Source organism: Leptonychotes weddellii, chromosome 7 (assembly GCF_054177405.1).
Source record: "Leptonychotes weddellii isolate Sample4059 chromosome 7, ASM5417740v2, whole genome shotgun sequence".
Taxonomy (NCBI): Eukaryota; Metazoa; Chordata; class Mammalia; order Carnivora; family Phocidae; genus Leptonychotes; species Leptonychotes weddellii.
The window spans coordinates 45,629,867-45,656,571 of record NC_138375.1 but is presented as its reverse complement, the minus strand read 5'-3'; the positions used below and the strand labels follow the sequence as shown (position 1 = coordinate 45,656,571).

The window sequence follows — 26,705 nt, the reverse complement described above, 5'->3', positions numbered from 1 at the left end:
TTCACTGCACCTCACAGTGGGGCTGGATGTGCGGATGCTTAGTTACTCAGTCAACTGGATGGCAGCAGGCAAACTGTAGCACTTTGTTTTCAATAATTCGCTGTTCAGTATAATACCTATCCGTGTCCTATTAATCAGAACAGACAATCATCTAGTCTTGAGCTCCCAGAATTCCCTGAGAATATCAATGTAGGAGAAATAATTACGGCATTAGATATGCTGCTCTGCACTTCTATTACTGTCTGGTGAAGGCATTTGTAAACCACATGAATCAATTTACTACTATACTAAAGGCAAAATGTTATCTAAGAGACTGATGAAAATATCTCTTGTATATCATGGAGACATAAGACTACAGTAGTTCACCCACCCAACCTGTTATCGGTAACTGGAACTTACAAATTTCTTCTTTACAATAAGCTTTCATGAAAATATTTTCCTTATTTCACTATGTCCTCTTATTAGGTAGATGGAAAAAATCAATACAGGGATTGATTCTTTTGCAGGGATACAAAAAGAAAAGGGAAATAAATACATGTATTCTATTCTGTCATGAGTCTTGTTATAGTTGGAAGCATTTAAAGAAGCAAATGTTAAAAATAATGACACTAAGCAAGCATATTTTATGGCTTGTTTATTTACACATTTGTTAGCTTAACTCTTGTCACAGACCTACCAAGTTCAGAAACTTACGACGTACCTGGAAAGAATACAAAAGTAATAGAAATAGGATCTCTGCTTCCAGAAGCTTTCAATTATATGGATCTAAAAATAACCACACAGGCTAATTCAAGCACAGAGAGCCACTGAGACATGTCTAGCCATTCTTATACAAATATTTCATCAGTACACATGGACACAGAGAAAAGCCCAGAAGGAAGTGCATCACAATGTTACCTGGGTCACCCCCAGATGGTGAGATTATATGTAATTTTAAAAAATTACTTGTACTTCTCAAATAAATAAAAATAGTCCTTAAAAATGAAAACGAAAGGTCTTTTAAACAATTAGGTCGTTAGATTCAACAGATTCACCAAATCCACCAAAACAATGATGCACACTCATTCTTCTTTGAGCAAAGAAATGCTTAGGGGGAAATAAAGAATATTCACAGTCCCATATTCTTTCTTTTTAATTATGTCTTCTTAAAACAGTAAGATCGTCAATAGTGCTTATGTATTCATTATTTTCCCCTTAGTAGATGCTCAGGCTTAGCTTATTATTTTGTTTATGCTTTGACTAAAATTTCCAAAATTTTACAGCAGTGCATGCTCTGAAAGATCTGATTGTAGCGCAGCACCTTTGAACCAGTTTGCATGAGTGCTGGAGGAAGGGTTCCTGGGATTGAGAGTTGAGAAAACATCTGGCAGCAGAACTCAGCCACTGAGTTAGAGCACACATTGTAGCCCCATTAGATGCTGGGGAGGAAGTGGTTATGTTGAGTACAAATGCAAAGTACCCCGTAAATGACTTTCTCAGCTGCCCATTTACGAAACAGGTAGAAGGATATTCTATACTCCCTGCAACACTCCCTAGAGAAATGGAAAGGGGTCTTTGATCTTTCTGCCTGACTGCTCCCCTCCACACTGTCACACACCATGCATGCTCATACTGGACACTTCACCATGGGGCCAGCCTCTGGACAGCAGGATTGGCTGACGTCCCAGAGGGCTTTTTCACTGTGGGTATAGGTGGAGTAAGAAAGGTTCTTTGTATGTGGACTTTTGATATGCTGAGTTCTCCATTCTTCAAATGAAATGCCTTAGCAGGTGGTGAAGCCCAGAGGGATGAGTTTGCCATGCACGGTCCCACAGGGGCATGATCCACAGGGCAGGGATCACTCCTGCCTCATTCACCACTGGAGACCTAGCCCCTCAACCAGTACCTAGCACACTACGGTGCCTTGACAGGTAGTTAGGAAGTGATGCAGTGAAGGAGTGAAGGAATGCAAACTTTCCTTTGGTCACTTTGGAAACCTCTCTCACCTGGATAACAGTAACCTCCTAACTGATCTTGTCCTTTCTACTTTTGCCCCTCTATAGTCCATTCTCCACACACCAGAATGATCTTTTTAAAAACAAATAAGGTTCTAAAATTAGATCATGGTGATGGCTGCACAACTCTGTAAATATACTAAAAATCACTGAATCGCATACTTCAAATGGGTGAATTTTAGGTTGTATAAATTTGATCTCAATAAGGCGATTAAAAAATTATCATTCCCCTACTTAAAACCCTCCACTGGTGTCCCGTTTCACTTAGAATTCACCAGGTTACTTACAGTGACCTGCCAAATCCTATCCCCGTGGGCTCTGCCTACCTCTCCCATCCTCTTCTCCCACCAGCCACCACTCACCTCCCACTACGCCTTAAGGCCTTGCACATGCTCCTAGCTCTACCCACACTACTCTTCTTCATAATATTCTGAGTGATACCTCTTAGCATTCACGTCTTCCCACTCCTACCCATGCTATTGCCAATCACGAACCTTCAACTCCACTTTCTATCATGTTTGTATAGCACTTCTCAGTCTCTGAAAATTATATTTTATCGTTTTCTTTACTCAAACACAAATTCTGTGAGAGAAGACAATCTTTTAATGTTTACCTCTGAAGAACGGCACCTGAGACACATAGTGGGACTAACAAATATCCGTTAAATGTGGACTGCCTGGTTCCTGCACAGACAGTTCATTCTGCCAAGCCGGTCAGGAAAAAAAACTAGTATCTACCTTAGTACAGCTTTACAAGAAAAAAAAAATGCTTAAAAAATTCTTATTGCTGGGGGCGCCTGGGTGGCTCAGTCGTTAAGCGTCTGCCTTCAGCTCAGGTCATGATCCCAGGGTCCGGGGATCGAGCCCCACATCGGGCTCCCTACTCGGCGGGAAGCCTGTTTCTCCCTCTCCCACTCCCCCTGCTTGTGTTCCCTCTCTCACTATCTCTCACTGTCAAATAAATAAAATCTTAAAAAAAAATAAATAAAAAATTCATATTGGGCGCCTGGGTGGCTCAGATGGTTAAGTGTCTGCCTTCGGCTCAGGTCATGATCCCAGGGTCCTGGGATTGAGTCCCACATCGGGCTCCCTGTTCCTTGGGAGCCTGCTTCTCCCTCTACCTCTCTCTATCTCTCATGAATAAATAAATAAAATCTTAAAAAAAAAAAAAATTCTTATTGCTTTGGAATGATTATTTTTTACATGCATGGCAAAATTAGCTAGCTTCTGTCTGGGAACAGCTGTTTCCAAAATTAAAATTAAAATAATGTCAATATTCCACTATACAAGCTATAATTACAATGCCCCTAAAGTTTCAAACATACCTACGTTGGGGGGGTTAGGAGCAGGGCTGGCAGGTCTCCTAGTCCAGGCAATTACTAACAGCAGCTGGATACTTACAAAAACATGTAGACCATAAGAAGTCATTCTCATTCTACTTTTCTTGTTTAGAACTCTCAGAAAGCCATGGTAGTATTTGAAAAACATATACTTAATTACACAAAGTTTTCCTTTTACTACTATACTCTTGGTAATTATAATTTCAAGAATGATGTAGCTCGGGCGCCTGGGTGGCTCAGTTGGTTAAGCGACTGCCTTCGGCTCAGGTCATGATCCCGGAGTCCCGGGATCGAGTCCCACGTCAGGCTCCCTGCTCAGCAGGGAGTCTGCTTCTCCCTCTGACCCTCCTCCCTCTCATGCTCTCTGTCTCTCATTCTCTCTCTCGCAAATAAATAAAATCTTAAAAAAAAAAAAATGATGTAGCTCAATCATAGCCACACCCTCTGAACCACTTCTAATAACATCTAAGATTCACATAAGCTTGAACTGCTTCCAAGTACTTCCCCATGAATTCTCATTTGACCTTTGCAACAGTCTATGGGAAAGAGAAGTGTCATTATTAGAACTTTTTTGAGGAGGAAACAAAAGTTCAAAGAATTAGAGAGACTTGTACAAGATCCCACTGTTAGTAAGGAGGGATTCTAGCCACAGGTTTTCCTGACAAATCGCTTGCGTTTTCTTCTTAAGGCCTCACCTGGGAAACTAGAGCTGTGCCTACATATTACATAACAAGAAGTATTAGTAGTCAGAAGTGCTCCAGGGAATTAAGAGTTGGTAATAGGATTAAGAGGGATTTGTATGCAATTAAAACTTTATTTCATTTTAATAATCTATATGTTCCTAAAAAGTCCTCAGTTTGGCCTTTACTGTCACAAATTACACACATACAATGTAACTCATTTGTTGTAACCATATTGACTTATGGAAATATCACTAATGTTTAAGCAATCTGTTTTGGATATTTTTTGTTTGTTTTTGATATTTTTAATGATTGTGTTCCCACTGTTTATAAATGGTTTTATTAATGATAGGTTGAACTTTTAAAGCTTTTCAGAAGGAAATCAGGTTTTAATAAGTAATACTTTATATCAGGAAGTATCTTTATACCAGCATTTAAGAAGTGCTTGCTTACTTCCAAAGAGTTTTTAAAAAATCATCAGTGTCAGAGATTTTGTAAGATTTTCCATTCTACATGGAAACTCATGAATATTAGGTAATTAATAGCCTTTTTTAAACCCACAGGATGTCTGATATTTCTGTTCTAGTTCTTATCATGCATTAATGTCTCGTAAGTCTTTGATAAATCTGTCAAACTAATCCTCAAGGATTTCTCTTTAAGCTCTAAATACTTAGCATTCCCATCAAGATCGACATAGCTTCTCCAAAGCAATTCCAAAAACTAGTATATCCTTACATAAATATCTAAGTGTTTATCTCTAGCGACACCTCTTGGGCTGCTATTCCAGTTAATAAGAATAAATTTTGATGTAAAAAATACTTTAGGGGAAACTGTAACAATTTCTTCCTTGAGAGTTCTGTTGATTACCTGGGATGAGAAAATCCTTCACCCAGTTTATTCACTATTCACATGTTTTATTACTATTCTTGGCAACCGTCACTTAAAAACCAAGCAATAACCTAAGTGATTTGCATTTTTTTTTTCTTTTTGCATATTCTTCTTTCCCAGTCCCCCTCTCCCTACACAGCTCCACCTCCTCCACAAAACTGACAGTATTTTTACTTTCTTTAATAAAGAACATTCAGTTACTCACTGTAATGACCCGTGTATCTATTCTTTGCTTTTAAAACTGAGTAACCCCTATAGGTATCATTAGTCCAATAACTGATTTTCATAAAGGACCTGAAGGGCTACTAGATCTCCAAGTGCCCTCTGAATCAAAGGTTTAATGATGTTCTGCAATTTTTAGATTAAATATACTTTACTAAGAACCAACTGCTTAAAAGTTAGGAACATATAAACCATAGAACTAACTTGCTGTTTCATCAGCCTGTGTATCTGCCTGGTTCTGTTGTGTGAGCCACATACAAAGAGGTAGATCGATCTGCTCAATAAATTACGAGATGCAGAAGACAAAGTAAAAACGCCAATACTCTATTAGAAAACACATGTGATCTCAGTAAGCTGACACATGTGATCCCGGTAAGCCGACAGTAACAATGTTCTCCCAGAACTAAATTTTGCATACCAGCTAATAAACTTTGGTTTGAGCACCACCTAATGGCAGAGAATGTTTTTTAAAAAATCCTACTTTGCTTTGAGGCTTGCTCACTTTCGTATTATATTGATTTAGAAAATGTTCTGCTCTTTACTGAACTAAACAGTTCTAAGTGTTCAGTTTTAAGATTAAGCCCTTTCCATGCCTACCTTGGAACGATAAACTGCCTTTTACAATGGGAAAATGCCCCAGTGAAATGAATATTCCAAAAAATTCTACTCCATCCTTAAATATTGAAATTTAGCCTCATAATTTAGAAATGTTTTTAATTGAATCATCTTATTTAAGGGTTCTCAAACTCTTCTGCACTGTATATCTTTATAATAACCTGTCACAAAGAAAACAGCTTATCTTCCTGAAAACATGGTACTTATTAGAACTAAGTAATTTAACATATCTAAGTAGCTGCTAAAACCAATTCTGAATGAATAGTGATATTCACACTTTTAAACCATACACATTTAGTTTTTTTCAAGAGGTCCTTGCCCCAGCCTACTGTTTGTTTCACTTTGTGATTCAACAAAGAGGCAAAATATTTGGAACAGTAGAGAGCAAAGCCAATGTTTTAAGAAAAAGTATTTATTATTTACACCACTGAAATAGTCCCGTAAGAACAATATACACCATGTTTATTTGAAAGGATCAGATTCCTTTCAAATACAAGAACTGTATAAAGCAATACTGTCAACACAAAACAGTGGTCACATTACATATCTGCAGGCGTAAGCATTGCAAATAATTTTTTTTAATCTTATGGCTAAATATTTTCACTGAGACACAGTGTTTGCACTTAGACAAGATATAGCTGGAACAGAACAAAAACTTTTTGTTCATGCTTTTTAGGGCCATCCCCTTAAAAATGTATTGCCTTTAATTGCTTTCATGACAACGGTTTTAGGCAGAAGTGCTTCTACTTAGCCACCAAAAAGAAATAACTTTTGTTCCTTAGTTTTTATTCTTCAGGCTTATGTTTTCTATTTCTCATACTATGAGACACACTTGTATCACAGCTGACGTTTTCCAGTTTTACTCAAAAAACACGGACACACATATAGACCAAACTGAGACAGATCAAAATTTAGAGATGTAAAAAGTGCACAGTAAGAAGAGAAACTGTGTCTATGACAAAGGAATAAAAAAACTCTTGGTGATTTTAAGCATACCAAACTATGATCCTTACGCAAAAACTTTTTTTTTTTTTTGGTTTTAAAGGGAAAAGCAGTAGTTGCAAGATGGGTTTGGTCTTAGATTTAGTCAGACAACAACACAATGAGACAAAAACACAAGACATAACTTGTTTCCAAAGCCACAAAACGACATTGTTGAGTATACATTTTTGTCGATTTTTGTGTGTGTGTGGGGGGAGGAACTCAGTACTCAATGCTGGAGAAAATATTTTTCAAGAGTAACAGTATATTCATATAGGGGAAAAAAGGATTTTTTTAGCATATTGCTATGATCTTCAAAAAATACAAAATTAAATTTACAAAAAACTGGAAGACCAAGTATAAGCAGTCTGATATTCACTGCAGTGTCCAGCACTATCATAATGATTTCTAGCATAAAAGCAAGAAGTTTGTGATCTCAAGTATCCTCAATAACTGCCAATATAACTTGTAACTACTGTCCTTGCTTCTTTGACAGATACCTGCAAGAAATAAAATAAAGATGTCTAAGCTGTATCATGATAAATTCACAATAACAATCTAACTCTCCTCCCAAAAGAAGTTCATTTTAATAACAAAACTTCTCCAGATGAGTAATAATTGTTAATAATCTAATATCTGTTGATTGTTTTATGTGCCAACCACTGTTTTAAGTACAGGTATTAATTCACTCATCCTCACAACAGCTCTATGCAGACCTTTCTTTCAGAACTTATTCCTATTTTACAAGCACGAAGAGGCTAAGGGCCCAAGTTCCACTGGCTAGAAAGTGGCAGAGCTCAGATTCAAAACAAGGCTCTGGAGACTGCATTCTCTCCCTTCATACCGCCTGACTACCTCATGTGAAAGTGGTATATTAACACTGTAATTTCCAAAAAGAACCTCAAACTCATTTAAAGATCTTATTTTTCCACGGGGTGCCTGGGTGGCTCAGTCGTTAAGTGTCTACCTTCGGCTCAGGTCAGGATCCCAGGGTCCTGGGATCGAGCCCCACATCGGGCTCCCTGCTCAGCGGGAAGCCTGCTTCTCCCTCTCCCACTCCCCCTGCTTGTGTTTCCTCTCTCGCTGTGTCTCTCTCTGTCAAATAAATAAATAAAATCTTAAAAAGAAAGAAAGGAAGGAAGGAAGGAAAGAAAGAAAAAGAAAGAAAGAAAGAAAGAAAAGAAAAGAAAGAAAAAGAAAGAAAGAAAGAAAAAGAAAGAAAGGAAGGAAAGAAAGAAAGAAAGAAAGAAAGAAAGAAAGAAAGAAAGAAAGATCTTATTTTTCTTGAGTAACGATTGTGGGTTTTCACATTTACAAATTACTATACTCAGTAGTATGGGGTGGGGAAAGAGCTCTTAAAATCAGAAGACCTGGACACGTTTTAATGGTACAAAACTTGTTCACTTTGTGGCATTTATTAACTCCATGCCTTTGTTACATCATCAGTAATTTGGAGATGAGGATAAAAATGCCTGCATTACCTTCCTAATAGGATTATGAGAATTATCTATTAAGAAGCTATATGTCAGAGTGATCCGAAAAGTCAAACTGTTGTTATTACACAAACAGTTTCTTTTGTTGCTGTATTAATGCAAGCAGATTCCTAAAAACCAAATTCTAAAAAATTACTTGCAGTACACTATAATCCTGTCCACTTCCCCAGAGGTTTTCCCTGCTTCAGAATCTTGATGTTCATAGGCAGGCTATATGTAGATGTGTGCCTATGTTTGTGATTAGAAAAAAGACTAGAAGACCATACATCAAGATGGTAATGGTGGTTCTCTCTGGAAAGGAAAATCATGAAGTAATTGTTTCTCTACTGGATTATAGTTTTCTAATTTTTCTGCTACACAGAGAGGTTACTTGTAGAGTGATTTTTCACAGGAAACTTTTGAGTGTGTTTTACTTTATGCTGACTTTATTTTATAGTATGAGAAGAGGGACTACCTTCCATATGATTCATAAAAGAGTGACCTATCCAGTGTCACAAAATAATTTATAAGTAGCAACACAAATGTGTACCAGTCTCAAATCCTCTCTCCTAGAAGTATTAAAGATCTTAAGAGATGCAGGTTTATGAACAAGGTAGAGGTTAAGATGAAAGGGAAGAATACTTTTGGGGGAGATGTCACTGCATTAGAAAATAGTTTCAGAATTCACCCATCTTAAATAAAAGTTCAGAATTATGTGTATACCAGGGTCACCAGACAATGTTTTCATTCACTACTGTGAAAAGGAAATGAATAAGCAATTAGCACTTACCTTTCCCAATATTTGTGGTTTAGGTCCAAAAAGTCATCTAATTTTGCTATCTCCTTGAGATACTGAGTTAATTTTAAAAGTTCTTTGTCTTTATCTCGATTTAGGTGCGCTTTCATAAAAGGCCTTATCTGTTAGAAAACAAACATCCAACACTTCACACTGCAATAAGGAAACTAGCACAAATCTACACTATCCTCTCATTCAAATTCAGTTAATGAGATGAAAATATTACTAAGGATGTCAGTACTAAAAATGACTTTTGCACTATCTCAGTGAAATAAACTGACAGTCCGTGTATAACATTTACAGTGCCAAGAGCCCTTCTACCTCATGTACCTTATGTTATTTTTCAGTCTGAACCTGACAACACTAACTTTCTTCCAGCCCTTGAGCCCTACATGGCTTCTTACTTTGCAAAACTGCTAGATTTTTTTCCTCTTCTATCAATCTAGACGCTTCTTACTAAATAAGTAACTTAATTCATGCCACCCAATTTATAAAAAGTTAACCAAATACAAGCATGATCCAACAGGGGAGTGAGATAAATTTTAACAATGATGATCTTCATTTCACTATTTTTCTATAAAATTTCATATAGCTAAGATATTATACATTTATATAACATGTCCTTTCACATTTTATCACAAGCATTTTTATCATTAAAGTCTCCATAAAAATATTTTTTAATTATACAAGTTTTCCCATAAAAAGAAGTCTATTTTCCAAATATTTAAGGTTGATATATTTTATGATGAAAAGCATTTATTTCAAAAGCATAAAAGTCAGGATGGCAGAGAGAGTACAGAATCATAATTAGTAAGGGATATTAATACCTTGACTTGGGTGGTAATTACATGTGTTATCTTTATAATGATTCGTTAAATTATAAATATTAAGCACTTTTCTTTATGTCACAGTTCAAATAAGGAGTTTTGCTTTTTCAGACACCAGCTCAAATATCTTTATAAAACTCAAGACAGCCTTCCAAAAGTTTTTAATTAATTCCAGATGAAATGATATTCTGGGATTTGCTTCAAAATATTACAGAGAGGGAAGCAGGTACATACAGAGCAAAAATAATCATCTATGAATTAATAAGTTGTTTAAACTGAATGATGCATATGTAGGAGTTCCTTATATAATTCCTATATAGTTCTATTTATATTTGGATTTTTTTCATTTTATAAAAATTGTTTTTTTAAATCATACGCCTAAAACACACATATAAGGACTGAAGAAATAATCCTTAGTAAAGTATTAACATATCCTTACTGTGATTTAGAGAAAATGCAAACTGCTCATTAGTTATTAATTTTACATAGTAACACTGAAAAACAGATGACATTTAATTCTATCACTGGTTGAGAACAATGAACCCAAAGAAATCCATATCCTATTAAGAAGAGGAAAGGTTTTAAATAGTTTCTGTTATTGGAAAAACACACCACCATTTTTCCATTTGTTCTACTAGCATCAGAACAGCTTGGTGCCAGGGACCTCCACAGCTGTCAGCCAGCCAGGCTCCCACAACTTTAAGGGCACCAAAGTGAGTCTGCGCAGAAGCAAAGCACTTGTAGGAGATCTTGCCTCCAAACAGGTAGAGTGGGCAGTGCTGTATCACAGCAGCAGCAATGAATGTGGGAGGTAAGAGAAGATTCTCTCGAAGAAACAGACCCTGCTTAAGCCCTGGGGCTGGAAGTAAAGAGGCATGATATTGTGATGTAGTGAAATGAGTTTCTGCATAATCTTGGGCAATACTGTAATGTTTCAAAGTATTCCTTCATTCAAATAAAAATTGTAAAGACAACATGTTAACTTTTAAATTATTAATATACAATGTACAATGTGATTCCTAGTTTACCAAGGCCCTGCTAAGTTACTGTTACTTTCTTAACATTTGGTTGTAAGCACTATTAAATTGCAAAACTAAAATACTCCGATGACTCTGGATCTAAAAGTTAAGCTAGTTAAGTGGAAAAAAGTCTACTATTCACTTAACTACCTTCACTTGTTCTAGCATAATCACTTCTTATTGTATCATTCTTTAAAAACGATCTCACTAGCAGGGCAGAATATATATGACCACTGTAGTCTCATATCAAAGAAACCTTTTTAGGAACTTAAGATGGTCTAGATTATCTGCATTCTCTTATATCATCATTTCCTTGTATAAATAAAAATGAAATTTTCAGAGTATCGATTTATCCATGACCAAAACTAAAGTTTTTTTAGTTCAGTACTGTATTCATAATTCACAATGTCTTCTATATTCTATGTCAAACCTTAAGATTAGCAAGCTTATATTATTAGAAGTTTACTGTTCTAAAAATAAGCAGTCATCTTTAAGATCTCTGTGAAATCTTTTTTGAGACTTCTATCAAGAACATTATGAAACCATGACAACAAAACACAGGAAGAATAGTTCTCAATTTCAAAATTGCTTCTATGTCACTGTGGGTAAATCATTAATAACTACCTTCTTAAAAGAGGTTTTCAAAAGGAGACATATGAAAGATTTCCAGTGGAATGTTTAAATATACCTCTCTTGAATTAAAATTTGGGGGGATTGTAGACAGGTATTTTTAGAAATTCCTTCAGTGATTCTACAGAATGCCTACTTTAAAAAAAAAAAAATCCTGCTCTAAAGTAATATGAAGAACTAGAAATTTATATCATCTCTGCATCCAAAGATAAGTAGAGCCCAAATGTGGGCTAGGAAAATAAAGTTTCTTCTAATCACATATGAAACTAATGATCATATTTTTTTTTTTTTTAAGTTAAAGCTTTCCTCAAAAATCATCCTTGAAGATCATGACTTCACCTCTTTTCCTGAACAGGTATTAACCATTAGTTTCATAGAGAATTTGGTTTAGAGCAATTGAATCTTTTCTCAAGAATTTATTCCTGTACCTCACACCTGGCAAACTACACACAAGAAAAACATTTCTCCCAAAGCCTCAAACAGAAACCATTTTAGAGAGGAACATAACTACCAATTCACCTCACGTACTTTTCTTCCAAGTCAACAGCTTTTATAATTGTGGCAATTCACTATCAAGATCAGCATTCTGTCTCTAACCTTTCCTCATACACTAAAGACCACATCCAGAAATGTAAAGTTTTAGATGTTTATCTTACCAATTTACAATGCTACCAGGATTAAATGTTACTATCATGCCTATACAAGATTGCATATGACTTCATGCTTAGATCACCACTGGCCTAGGAATCAAGTCACTTAGATTCTAACTCAGATTCTGTCATTAACCAGTCACATACATGATTTTGGGCAAGTTACAAATTTTCTGATCCTCAGATTGTTTATATAAAGTTAAGAAGGTAGACAAGGTGACTGAGATTCCTAGCTGTGGCATTTTATAACTCTTAAGATCTCTAGTTGCCCTGTATGAATTTTCAAAAACCTGTTTTGGTTTAAAAAGGAAAAAATAAACCGTTACTGCCAGCTTTCCAGCTAACCAGAACATCAGAAATCCTAAGATTTGTATCCCTAATAAAATGTCTGTTGCTTTCACTTGTGATGCTGAAAGTCAATGTGAGTAAGCCCATGGTGTTCCACAGAGCTAACTAAACAGAAAATACCTGGATGAGCTGGCAACCCAAGAAGGTATCAACGTGGGAGAGAGAATGTTCAACTATATGAATTTTTCTAAATTCATTTCTAAATTTCTAAATGTTCAACTATATGAATTTTTCTAGATATGTAAGCTTTCTTGCCTGTGACCAGAATACTTCCAAAAATTTATGAAATTCAACAGTGCTCAAGTTCTACCACAAATTTCAGATTACATAAGCATAAACTTATGTCTTACCTTTAGTCCATTCTGTGGGTTCATTAGAAAATTTCTTCCAATGTCATCAAACATTATGGTGTTTTTTTTGCTGTAAAACTCCGAAAACTTTCCCCATATAACACCAAGAGGCTTTACCTTAGAACAAAAGTTTAGATTTAACTCCAATTTTACCAATAGTTCATCCTTTCTTAAAAGCAGAGATACCTCAAAATGCCCAAACTATTTCAGAGCACTCCTTTCCTCCTGTAGGACAGTGACGGCTGGCTGTGTGAACAGACCACAGCTGAGATGCAACACACTTTAAAGCACAACGGATCTCATGATGTTAACTTCTGAAAGGTCTGCTCATGTCTACCTACCTAAACCCACCGTAAGACTTTCCATAATTTTAACATGAAGATTTGGGGTTAAAGGAGGAGTAATTATTTAAAATGTAAGAATTTAGGGGCGCCTGGGTGGCTCAGTCGTTAAGCGTCTGCCTTCGGCTCAGGTCATGATCCCTGGGTCCTGGGATTGAGCCCCGCATCGGGCTCCCTGCTCCGTGGGAAGCCTGCTTCTCCCTCTCCCACTCCCCCTGCTTGTGTTCCCTCTCTCGCTGTCTCTCTGTCAAATAAATAAATAAAATCTTTAAAAAATAAATAAATAAAATTAAAAAAATAAAATGTAAGAATTTAAAGTAATTGCTTAACTGTCTGCTGAGCAGTCACATGATTTCCTGGGCTAATACATGCCCATTAGAGCTTGAGTGTCACATGGGGTCTGTTTTCAAAACTAGAAAACCTTAATAACGAACAAAGTGCCTGGTTCTATTAATACAGAATTTAAACATTTTGTAGAGGAAAACTGATTGTCTTATTCAGTGGCACAGGTGCACAATTTCTAGGGCAACTGGTTAACTTCAAAATCATTATCATTTGTAAATTCTTACTTTTATTTCTGAGTTGTTAAAATGAGCCTTCAAAAAAGATAACTCCTTACATATTCGTATCTGTTGGTACTTGCATAAAGTCTCTGTAAGACCACACAAGAACAGTAGGAAGAGAGGACTAAGTGGCTACAGGGCCAGAGGGAGGAAGACTTTTCATTACATACTTTATTTTTATTTTTGAATCATATGAGTTTATTTTACACATTCAGAAAAATTTTTTAAATAAATTAATTTTTAGAAGTACTTTTTTGCTGAAGACAGGAGTCTCTTTTACGGTAATATGAAATTATATGATAATAATAATTATAGGAGATTAAATGGTAGTAAATAAATGGTAACAAAGGTTGTCATTTAAAAAGGTTGTTTTTCTTTTTCTTTCTAGAACTTATTTTAATATAGAGAAAGCCTTTTTTCTTAGTGTCCTAGCTACTGCAAAGAATATTATTGAAATTATTTTATTATTTAAAATATTTTAATTTTATTTGCCTTAGTTTTTTACTCTTTTACTACTGAAACAAACCAACCAAATACTTCAAGACAAATATGACTGACACAGTAAGCCAGATTCTTAATTTTTTTTTCTTTTTTTTAAAGATTTATTTATTTATTTGACAGAGAGAGAGCGAGCGAGAGAGGGAATACAAGCAGGGGGAGTGGGAGAGGGAGAAGCAGGCTTCCCGCAGAGCAGGGAGCCTGATGCGGGGCTCAATCCCAGGACCTTGAGATCATGACCTGAGCTGAAGGCAGACGCTTAACAACTGAGCCACCCAGGAGCCCCAGATTCTTCATTTTCTTAGCTAACAAAAGCTTCATGAAATAGGACAAGAGCTTTAGTTTATGACACCCAGCGTTAAAATCCTACATCCTCTTAAATAGTGCTGTCATTTTCTAATTATGTCAAGTGCCAAAACTTGGATTACTTTGTTCTCAGTTAAAGAAATAATACTGCTGACTGTAGGAAAAAAAAAACTGAAAACACAAAAAGCACCCAGGAAAATTTTAAATTAACTATAATCCAGTCATTACGAAGGATATATTTACCTCCAGTCTTTTTTTTTTTTTTTTAAAGATTTTATTTTAGAGAGAGATAGAGTGCAGGAGCAGGGGGAGGGGTAGAGGGAGAGGAAGAGAGAGAATCCCAAGCAAACTCCATGCCTACCACGCCCCTAAGTGGGGCTTGAGCCCAGGACCCTGAGATCATAACCTGAGCCAAAATCAAGAGTCCAAGCTGGAGCAGTCCAGGTGCCCCTCCTCCAGTCTTTTTTATAAACACCAGCAGCTTCACAGTTTATAGATCTTTTGTTAAGGGGAAACCTGAACTAAATAACGGTTAAAAACTATTTCTAACAGTCTGCAAATACTGTTCTCTAAATTATTCTTTAATGATGTGTCATGAAAAATTTTTAAATCACTAAATATTCTGTTACATCAAATATTTGTTACATCAAAAATGCATTCCATTTTATGGATGAACAAAAATTTTTATATCCAATTCCCTACTATTAGATATTGAGGATTTATTCATTTTTTCTTGAAGTATAATTATCACACAGTGTTACATCAGTTTCAAGTGTACAATATAGTGATTCGACAATTCTATACATTACTCAGTGCTCAGTCACCATCTGTCACTATATGTTATTACATTATTGACTATATTCCTTATTCTGTACTTTTATCTCCATTACTTATTTCATAACTGGAAATTTGTCTTTCTTAATCCCCTTCATCTTTTTCACCCATCCCCTCACCTATCTCCTCTATGGCAACCACCAGATTTATTTTTCTTTCTCTAATTTTTCACTATTATAAACATGACTATGTTTAACATTCCCCAACTTTTTTTTAGTGTTTAGATTTTATAAATGTACGACTTTAGTAGGTAATAATGTTTTTCCCTTGACGTATGAAGTATTTCCTTTATTGAATAAATCTCCATGCATTTAAAGGATTCTGTTTATGATTTTGACAATTTCAATAGTCTCCTCTATGCTTTCCTAGTTTGCTAAGTTCTCCCCAATTCTTATTAGTTTGTGTGCTTCCCAAAGGTACAGACCATGTCTCCAACAGTGACTATCATAACACCTTCAAATAAGAGTTCAATAATAGGACTGGTTACTCAATGAGTAAACAAAGTGAAGAACCCTAATCTTTTTAGCCCAACCCTTTTCTCTGGTGGTTCTTGTTGCTCTTCCCCAGGGTTACATATGCATCACACCAAAGTACATGTATCATGTTTTCTGCTTTTACTTATCAGTTTTATATAGGGCAGGGTGAGTATGTTTTGGTTTGCTTCTAGTATCTTCCTCGATGATATTCAGTATTTTTTCTCACCTACTCTGTTTTGAGCAACACTGTGCTGCCATCATCATGGGACAATTATCCATGACCATTCTTGACGGTCTTGCTCAAGATCCTTAATTCTATCATTAAAATTCCAATCTATTAACCTTACATACATCTTCCTATGTCAAACTCAACTGATACTTTATTATCCACTCAAATGTGCTTCTCAACTCTTTCTGTACTTTATTCCACCAACATAAATACAAAAAGTATACTAGAAAATAAACATTTAAAACTTTAAAAAGTAAAATGACTTCTTACGTCTATTAGTCCTCTCCTTGGAGTATGCACTGTTATCATAGCAGCACTGTCCAACATGAAGGTAATCTTATAATTTGCATTTGTGCTCACTCCCAGCTCCTATAAATACAAATATTCATGTGGTTAAAATATAATAATATGAAAAATTCCAGGCTTTCTCAATATTCCAGCTACCATTTCCCATAATGCCACCTTCTACCCTACTGGCCACCAACCACACCTTGCTCAACAACTACCAAGTTTATTAGTTCCGTTTAAGCCAACAAATGGTAGTCCAAAGAAAAGCAACTAGAAACAGATTACATCCCATTACATATTTCAGAAGAACATCACTTCTTTATTACACACCAAAGCAAAAGAAGGAGAAAAAAAAAAAAAGCATTATTGTAAAATGGGGGAAAAAAAGGACGTGAAGCTCTGCTGTACTTTTTCTTAAAAAAGTCTTAATTACACAATATATTCCACCATTAACCAGACTTTAAGCACACCTCTATTCCTGATAATGGCCAACTGTTTATCTATTAAATGCCCTCCAATGAGAATGAAATTAATTTAACTTGGAACTTCTAAAAAGACAAATTCAATTTCAAAACATTCTTAAATGGATTGTCTAACACTTACTTTCATTTTAGCTTCAATCCACTTCATATTTGTTGCGGCTAAAATATGAAGAATGATAATACGATACAAATGAAAAGCTTGAACTTCATTTAAAAATTTTTTCTTCTGTATAAGTTTTCTAAGCAAGATTAAAAGCTCAAATGCATCACAAATAATAATTCCTAACATATTTACGGTAATTTTAAGTATTTATAAAAATAAACTTACTTTTAGTGCATCAGCGCAGAATAGAATTTTAACAACTTTTATCTAAAAGATGCAGGTAACCAATGTTCAAAAGAATTTTGAATCTAGGAAATTTATAAATCAAGACCTAAATTCCTGTTTAAAAACAGCCCTGACACTGTTCTCCAACAATCCACATTTAAATATAGGGTGCCTGGATCTCTAATTTACTTCCATGTTCCCACTGCCATGCAATGCACTGGCATATATGTCAATATAAGCAGATTAATGTTATGTGCCAAAAGTTGATGTTAAAGATCAATAGGTCCAATAAAAATCAACACTTTACCAGGCTCAGGAAACTTAGTGCTCACTGAGTCTAGGAGCTTTTAACAACGAAACTGACACAACTAAATTCATAAATTCTATCTGTTATGTATCTGCTCATTGTCAGACACCAACCAGTTTTGAGATCACTGATATTAAAATTCAACCCTCAGTTTTATATGCCTTTCTGGTCCCAAGTTACTGGACTAAACTACATAGCTGTTACCAAGTAAAATGGTTAAAAAGGGAAAAGGAGTTTAATTTTTATAGTATGTGTATGTGTATGTATTTTTTAAAGACAAAAGAGGTACCTGAGTTCTCAAAATAAAAGTCTTTAGCACACAAACACACCAACTGAAAGAATCACCTTCCACACAAAACTGGTCAGTTGAACTAAAATCTTAGAGACTGATACATCTACAATGACAACAATCATGAGACTGGGAAAAACAATTTTTTTAAATTCAGTATCTATTTTAGGTCTACAATCCCCAGATGAAAAACAAAAATATTCATAGCTAATAAAAAGGGTTTCCAATTAATTAGTTATTGTATGTCAGACATGGTACTAGTTGCTATACTGATACTTTTATTCTTATAACTACCCTGTAATACAGGTTTACTTATCTTCATTTCTGATGAGGAACTTGAGGCTCAGAGATATTAACTGACCTGCCCAGTATCACAAAATAAGGACAAAGTCGGAATTAAACTCTAGTTGATTTAGCTCCAAAGTGAAGTGCCCATTTCAACATACTACCATTAGATATCATAATTTACAAAAATAACTTATTTTAAATATATGATTGTAAAAAATTCTCTAAATTTCTAAGTCTACTTTAATAACATTTAGAGGAAAAACTTTTTTCTCAAATGTCATCTCAGGTGTCAGTTGAACAAAATTTGTTCCCAGGAAGCTTTCCTCCCTGTATCTTATAAACCAGAAAACTATGTATTTAATCTAAATGGCTGTGAACTCGTATTAATACTGAAAAATGGAGATACTCTGATTAAAAGGAAAAGTACAAAGGAAATTTAAAGATTGAAGTAACACCTTTGTGGTCACTCAGCAAAAACCTAGTACAATTAAACATAGCATTTTTCATGATGAGATTTTATTTAATTCACAATCAGGATAGCTCTTTTCTGCCTATGGCTTGCCAAGAAGCAACTTTAAATGTTTGTGGGGAGGTAAGATATAAATTAATAGTTTCTCTTCTCAATAAAGTCTTGCCACAACAAAATGTCCATTGAACTAAATAGTGTGCTCAGTAATGTAGTAAATTTACTTTCTGAAGCAAACTCATGATCTTATCACAGACCTGTAAGTTCCTGGAATGGTCCACAGACCACAATTTGAGTAATACTGCCTTAGTCTGTTTAATTTTCCTTAATTCATATTCCTTTATTTCTGAAGAACAACATCACTGTGATTTTTTTTATACGTCTTTCTCCAAATGTTTTGAAACTAGAGTGATAAAAAAAGGAGAAACCAACAATATCCTGAGGCATCAAAGACTCTACAGTGAAGATCAGAAAGAAAAATTCCCAATCAAGGTGGGGTCTTATGAAAATAAGATCATTTTTTTTTTTTTAAAGATTTTATTTATTTATTTGAGAGAGAGAGAATGAGAGACAGAAAGCAGGAGAGGGAGGAGGGTCAGAGGGAGAAGCAGACTCCCCGCCTAGCAGGGAGCCCGATGCGGGACTTGATCCCAGGACTCCAGGACCATGACCTGAGCCGAAGGCAGTCGCTTAACCAACTGAGCCACCCAGGCACCCCGAAAATAAGATCATTTTTATTCTGACACCATAACCTACTCTCTTCCTGTATTTAACTACTTCAGTGGTATTGGCAAATATACATATAAGTTTATATTGTGATGCAAGAAAGTCAAACATGTTTCATCAGAAATTAGCTAAAACAAATGAAAAATGCATCATATTTAACCACAGGTCATTTTAAGTCACATTTTATAAAGCAGAATAATTTACAGAACAAGATTACTTCCATAGAAATCTAAACAAAAAATATAGCTTACACCAAATAACAATGTCGTAATCCTCATATGCAGATGTTAGGAATTCATGAAGATATGGTCGCATTAATTCTACTCCAGTCTCTGCACAAGACCTATGGTCTAAAAGAAAATCAGTCATAGATGATTACTAGTTTGTTATCATGGATAAGTACCTGATATCAATGAAAATTATGAAATGTAATATAAACATTCAAATGCAAACTACCTAAGACTGAATTATACTGGTTGACAGATGTCTTTGAAAGCACACAATTTGATATCATTGCGATTCAATTTTAATTAATCGATTTTTTTAATTTGGGAAGAGCAATACCCAGAATTCAGGCTTATATAGTAAACTGTAAATTTAGTTTTCATGTAGTCTTTAAAATATAGACATTATTTTGTCACATGAAAAACAAACTAGAGCCACCTATACTCACTTTAGCCATTCACCTCCCAGATATAATCACATTTCACCAGAATGACAGGCCCAACTAACTTAATAATCAAATTTTAAAATAAGTACACATTAACTTATGACCTGTACTTAAAGTTTAGGATTAGAGGTAAATAAATTCATGCTAATATCAGGAGTTAACTAGTCAGTTCTTAGCAATATTAGAGGATGAAATAAACATCTTTCTTTTTTGCTGACATGGGAAATTTTAAATTTAAGAATCTGCCCTGGGGCGCCTGGGTGGCTCAGTCAGTTAAGCATCTGCCTCCGGCTCAAGTCATCTCAGGGTCCTGGGATCGAGACCTACATCGGGCTCCCTGCTCAGCGGGGAGGAGTCTGCTTCTCCCTCTGCCCCTCAACACCACTTGTGCTCTCTCTCTCTCTCAAATAAATAAATAAAATCTTTAAAAAAAAAGAATCTGCCCTGAACATAATTAAATGAAAAACTGTATCACTTGAAATGATAAAATATCAAAGATGCTTTTTAAATAATCCTCAAAAAATTGAAATGTTAATCAATAGAGAATGACATGGTTAAATTAAGATACAGCCATAAACTAGAGTAGTGGTGACCAAAAAATATGTATCTTTAATTCATAATGAATAATATTAAATGACTGAGATATTCAAAATATCATTAAGCAAAAGTAAAAAGGATATACATACAAACACACCCTGGAAGATACACTTAAAATATAAGAACAGTTATTTTAGGGGTTTGAGATTACAGATGACTTCAGTATTTTCTACAATGAATGATATACTTTTTATAATAATAAGAAAAGCTTTCAAATATTTCATATTGGAAGGAAAAAATAAACAAAAGGAAAAAAAAGAGTTGTTATGGGTAACAGAAGATAAAGCACAGTTTTAGTTGACTTACCAAATAACGTATAATCAACATCTAGTACCAAAAGCTTTTTCCCTTCCCTGGGAGGATTCAAAATTTCCACTTTATACTCTTTTACTCTGCGAGAAATTTTCAGTAGGTTTTCTTCCCTAATAGAAAAATAAAATCAGGTGAAACATTCACTTTTTTCTCACATTACAACCCATTTCCTTTGATACTATAAAGCACTTACCTATTTTCTACTTCAACTACTTCATCTTCAATATCAAAGTCGTTGACAACATCATCATTGTCAGGAGGTGGACCTAAGACATCTTCCTATTAAGATGAAAAACAGTTTTGTTTTACCAAATTGTCTTTAACAGAACAAATACATGCATAACATAAAAAGCAAATAAAAGATACAGTCTGAGGTCAAGAATCTTTCAAACACACACTGTGAGAAAATTTCCACATTTTATAATTCATTATACACATTCACTGGGCAGATTTACCATGTTATTTTGACCATTTGCACTACTACTATGCTTATGGCTAACTATATACTAACAAGTTCCCTAGTATTTGTTTTCCGCTGAGTTAATACCACATACATTGTGAAGTTTTTTTCACTGACTGCCAAACTGACAATTTTACCACAATTAAAACCATGATACAACAGTGTAATATAAATCATATCTTCAAAGGGACAAATGGTAACAAAAGTAAACATTTACCAAGCTCTCCTCACGAGTTCCCATCATCATGATTTTAGTATTTGGTTTCAGTTTGAGAGCTCCAAGCTTAACATCATTTTCTGCAGGTTTGCCTACAATACAAGCAAATGACTGTTTTCTCACTAAAGTTCAGGTGCTGGTTTCACTATCCCATTATACAAAACCCTAACATTAAAAGTTTTGGTACAGATTCCACAGCAGTTTTTTTTTCCCTTAAATTAACAAACTGTCACTGCTGAATTAGCAACGTCTAACACACTAAGAAGTAGCAACTAATACAAGATTTGTTTTTTCCCCAACTCCATCTCAGAGGAACACCTTTATTCAACTAGCTAAACAAAATAAATTCATGTTTTATTTTGTCGTTCAAGATGAAGATGTTTTCCAGAAAGTCTTGAACACTGAGCACCTAAGATAAAACTAGAGATTTATTGCTACCCAAAATTCACCCTTCAATGATACAACAAACACAAACACCATGAAAGTCCTTTTCAGACTGGATATGAACACTGCCTATAATTTTTAAATCATCATTTTAAATCATCATTACTTTTGAAGCAGAAAAGACAATTTAGGGAGAGTACAAGAACCAAGCTGTAATGAAAAAGCTGTGCTAGAACACAGATGTCAGAAATTACAGTTTTACCTGAGACTTCTGTGCCAAAGGTTTAACAAGCAAACATCAACTGTCAGAGGAATCAAAAGTAATCTTAATAGTGGTGGTATTTTCAAGTAATTTTTAATATTGTTATTTCCATCATAAAACAATTTTAGGAATATCCCTAACAAAGAAATCTCCAAGGGGAAAGACTTATTAAAGAGAACAAATAGCTAATATAAAAATTCATAAATATATCAATGCAAAAAAGTTCAAAGTGAGGAGAGAATTACCTTTAACTTTGAGTCCAAGTAACTTTTGGCGTTCTGGTAGCACTCCTGTAAGGGTCTTAAGAAACTGTTTGAGATCTAGCACGGTATCATCTTCTGAAAGTGTGGTCACTGAATATTCCTGTCCACCCCATTTTACGATGATAGGGAGAGCCATCCTTGAAACATATGATCAAGCAGCTTTCACTCAGAAAAAGATACCTAAAAAGAAAGAGATATACAAGTAAATAAGTTAAAATAGGTATGTCAAAGATGTAGCCAAACTTGTAACTAAGTTTTAGGAGCAATGCAGTTTGAGTCTTACTTTACAACTTGATGGTGGAGAAATAACATTTTCTCCTTACAGAAATGATACCAGAACACCAAAAGTAATTAGGACTCAAAGTTAAAATTCCCCTACCCTCCCAATTTTTGGCTTAAAGTTACTACTTCCTAATACTCTGTCTGATTCTCCCTGTTCGACTGTTAAGCTGCAACGATCAGCTACCTATCCCTCCCTCTCTGTTTGACCAGGTTTAAGCTATAGGTTAAGTTCCTCCATGATGGACCATTCGTATTTATTTAACACTTGAGAAGTGGCACAGTGAGTTGTTAAAAGTGCAAATTCTAGAGCCAGAGTACCTGGGTTCAGATCCCAGCTATCCCACTTATTAGCTATTTGACTTTGGGAAGTTATCAGACTCTTAGTGTCTAGGTTTCTTCATCTGTAAACTAAGGATGAGAATACTACCTACTTTGGAGGTCTTATACATAATTAGCTAATTTAACTCTCATAAGTCACACAGACCTGGCACATAGTAAGCCCTAAATAAGTATTGGCTAAATATATTTTCCTAAAAACTTGAGCTGAAGTGTTCTAGGCACTGTGCTAAATAAAAAGTATAGCCATTATGTGTTTCATATTTAACAAATTGGACAGTTTTTATGCAATGTCATTTAACAAGGTTGATAAGAACTGTCCCTCTTTTACAATTAAGGAAACAGGGCTTCAACGAGGTTAGGCAATCTGCTCATGGGCACAAAGCTGGGAACAGAACATGTTCTGACTAAAATCTCATGTTTCTTCCCCTACATCACAACTGCCTCTCTTAAATTGGGACCTACAGGAGGCAAGGTGTCAAAGATCAGTAAATACAAAACCCACAGGCACAGATTTAAGCACACAGAGATTAAATACTGGCTGCTATTCTCATCAACAATAGCATGTAGGTCTCTTCCCTCTTAAAACTTTCTATCAGTTTTCCTAAGTCTATCCCCCTGCCCCCTTCCAGGTCAGAGAACTGAATTTCCTAATCTCCATTTCCAAATGCTATCGCTTGTTTAATGAAATATTTGACTGCGTTCTCCCTGGATTATGACCAACTGCAAGAAGGCAAATTGTCAATCATAATATGCAAAAATAACTTAGAAACTTAAGGTGTCTTCAACATGTCCACTAGAACAGAGCACCATAAAATCACTTATATTTATGCTCTTATGTTTATACCTGCTCTACTGAAATTTAAATAAAGTGCTAATTTAGGGCAATGTATTCTGTTAGAGAAAACTTATTCTAACAAATGTTATGATCCTCAATAAACAGCCAAAGAGAATTTGAGCCAAACTAAAATATGGTTTAAATATTATTTCTCTGTGAAGGTGGGAATAAAAATGAAAATTTACAAGAGCTGAGAATGCAAACACCACTAACACAGTTTATGTTGTGTTGGGGGGTGGGGGGCACAGAGAGTTTGGAGATCACCTGAGCTCCAGATGAGCCTGGACAAGTCATTTCACCTTTAGACCAGTATTCTCAAAGTGTGGTCTCAGATCAATTAACAGCATGACCCTACTTGGTAACTTGTTAAAAATATAACTGGGGTTGGAGAGAAAGGACCTAGCAATTTGTGTTTTTTTAACAATCCCTGTCTCAGCCTCCCCCTCACCTCCATCTCTGAGGCATACTAAAAGTTTGAGAGCCAGTGCTCTAGACGCAATTTTCTCAGCTAAAAAAGAAAATACGCCAGATGGCATGGGCTCTGCATGCTTAGTAAAGTAGTATACAAATGTTAAACATTGTACACCTACACCGCTAGTGGGAATTCCAAGTTGGCAAGTGCTCTAAAGGACCAAGCATAACAAAACAAACACCATCAAAATTTTGCAAAATTTGCAAAAATGCATAGTCCTTAAAACTGCTTTTGAACCTCATTTCTTCAATATTCAGGTCAGTCACAATGGAACACACAATGCAAATGCCTGAGTCCTTTTATGTTTTCACATTTAACCTTCTTTCTCACACAATTCTAATATTTTGTATCATTCTGGACCCTATCAGATTTGCAAACCAAAAAATGATTTGGGGGTGGGAGTGGCTGGCAATTAAAACTACACAAGTAAGGATCGCACCTTTATAGCGAACCTGGAGTCAAGAACAGCTGTTTGGGTTAGTTCTTCTCTCTACCATACTGTACTGACTTGCCTAGTCAATTCCAAAATTCCTACCTCAAAATGAGACTAGTAATATTTACTTAACAAGAACAGTGTTAACGCGTGAGATAACACCTGTGACAGCACTTAGTAAACTCTAGAGAGCAAGACGAATGGTGACGATGACAGAAAAATGACAACATGCTAAACAACTTATCTCACTTGATTTTCGCAATCCTGAACTAACGACTATTGTCTTCATTATACACATTAGAAAACTGAAAAAAGAAAACAACTTGTCCAAGACCACACGACTAAAATGTTGCAAAGGCGAAAACTTGAAACTAACGGCAGCAAAAGTTAACATCTTGGGAATTGGGAGGTGAACTTTTCAACAAGCCTACAGCACAGCAGCAGCAACTGCGAGGTAGTGCGGGGGCGACAGCTACGGGAAGTGCATGGTCTGGGACAGCATACAAGCATAGGAGAGACTCAAAAACCCGAGAGGCCGGATGCCTTCAAGAGGGAGGCTGAGGAGGAGGGAGGAATGGAGTTAGGGGACGCAAAACCCACTGGGGTTCGGGAAGCCCACGACAGAAGCGAGAAGGCCGGATGGGCGGGCGGTGGCCCCTGCGACTAGCTGGCCGGGGCCGGAGGCCTGGGCCGCGGATTGGGGCAGACGCGGCCCAGGGTTCCTCCAAGCAGCCTCCAGCCCGCCGCGGCCGGCCGCAGTGCAAGCCGCGTCGCGCGAACACCGGTGCTGAGCTGCGGTCCCCGGCCCCAACGGCCTCTCCGTGGGCAGCGCCCCGGGGTACCCTGCGTCCCCTCACCTGGAGCGCGGCGGAACCGGCAGCAGCGGACGCAGGAACCGGCCGCAGCGGAACCGAGGGCGACCGGAAGTGTAAAACGGGGACCGGAACCGGCTAACGAACCGGAAGTTCAGGTTTGAAACGGAAACGCTCTGGAGACCGCACGGCACCTTCTCGCGTTGGTCTTTGGTGGGGGGTAATCCTAGATAGCCGCTGCCAGGGATCTCCTCACCCGGCGAGGGAGCCAGGCCTTTCCGAGACTTTAACCACTGTGCAGATACCTAGGGTCCCTGGACGGCTGCCGGCCTGCTCCTGTCTTGCGCATGCGCCCGCCAGTGGGTGCTGAGCTGGTGGGGGTGGTGCTTCAGGCGAATGACGTCTGTGGTATTGTTTCGCCGAAGGAGGGGGGTCGGTGGCGTTACCCTGGCTTTCCAGGTGTGCTGAGACCTTCGTAGGGCTCGAGACTAGTAGGACTCTCGTGGCTTTGTCATGTTCCGGATGAGAGCTGAAAGGTGACCTTTAAGATTGAAGACTTGGAACCCCCCCCCCCCCCGCACCAGGGGCTTCCAACACTAGTAATTTTAAGAGCTTAGACTTTTCTACCCATTTTATTCAATGCAAGGGTAAACTGAGGACCTGCAGGAAAGGGAAGGGGCAAGCCTAAGTCACTCAAAAAACCAAAGAAGCAAATCTCAATTCGAGAGCTGCCATCGAGATCACTAAAGTATTGTACCGAATTTTATCTCCACCTGTCCATCCCCACCTCCCCTCTGAATGCGAGGAAAGCCAGTTACAAACCCCGACAAAAGAATTGTAGACTTTAGTGGAATTTCAGAGCAGTCTCTGTCTGATTCATACAGCGAGTTTTCAGTGTGCATCACTTTGCTTTTAGGCAGAAGAAGAAAAAAATCATTGCCGCTAGATTGTTCTATATGGCGCCAAATAAAACTTAGATTTTGAAAAGGGAAAATGTGAACGTAATATTGGCCTCAGATATGCACAAGTCTTTGAATTACGTATATTTTTCCTTCTACTTGACAGTGATATAACCGGTTCATGTTTCCCTTTTGGCTGTGATGGAAGGGAAGCAAAGAGCCAAGTTTTGTGTCTT

The 26,705-nt window shown here is 36.5% G+C and overlaps 1 protein-coding gene across 1 annotated transcript; it reads right to left on the bottom strand.

The window, feature by feature from the left end:
- Positions 1–25,910, bottom strand: UBLCP1 (ubiquitin like domain containing CTD phosphatase 1). Its single transcript, XM_081826244.1, has 11 exons — positions 25,616–25,910; positions 22,380–22,577; positions 21,489–21,580; positions 21,005–21,090; positions 20,806–20,921; positions 19,484–19,582; positions 16,950–16,987; positions 16,329–16,427; positions 12,812–12,928; positions 8,982–9,109; positions 1–7,219 (listed from the first exon to the last, which is right to left on the bottom strand). Exons 2-11 carry the CDS (start codon positions 22,531–22,533, stop codon positions 7,192–7,194), a joined length of 957 nt encoding a protein of 318 aa, XP_081682370.1. The 5' UTR covers positions 22,534–22,577; positions 25,616–25,910; the 3' UTR covers positions 1–7,191.
- Positions 25,911–26,705: the final 795 nt, after the last annotated feature.

What these genes read in the sequence shown, in the direction of transcription:
- UBLCP1 (XM_081826244.1), bottom strand. Translation starts at nt 22,533, where the DNA reads ATGGCTCTCCCTATCATCGTAAAATGGGGTGGACAGGAATATTCAGTG. An exon ending in GAACTCGTGAGGAGAGCTTG is followed by an intron (nt 21,091 to 21,488) that starts GTAAATGTTTAC and finishes TCATCTTAATAG; the next exon opens with GAAGATGTCTTAGGTCCACC. An exon ending in AACCACAAATATTGGGAAAG is followed by an intron (nt 7,220 to 8,981) that starts GTAAGTGCTAAT and finishes TATTTCTTGCAG; the next exon opens with GTATCTGTCAAAGAAGCAAG.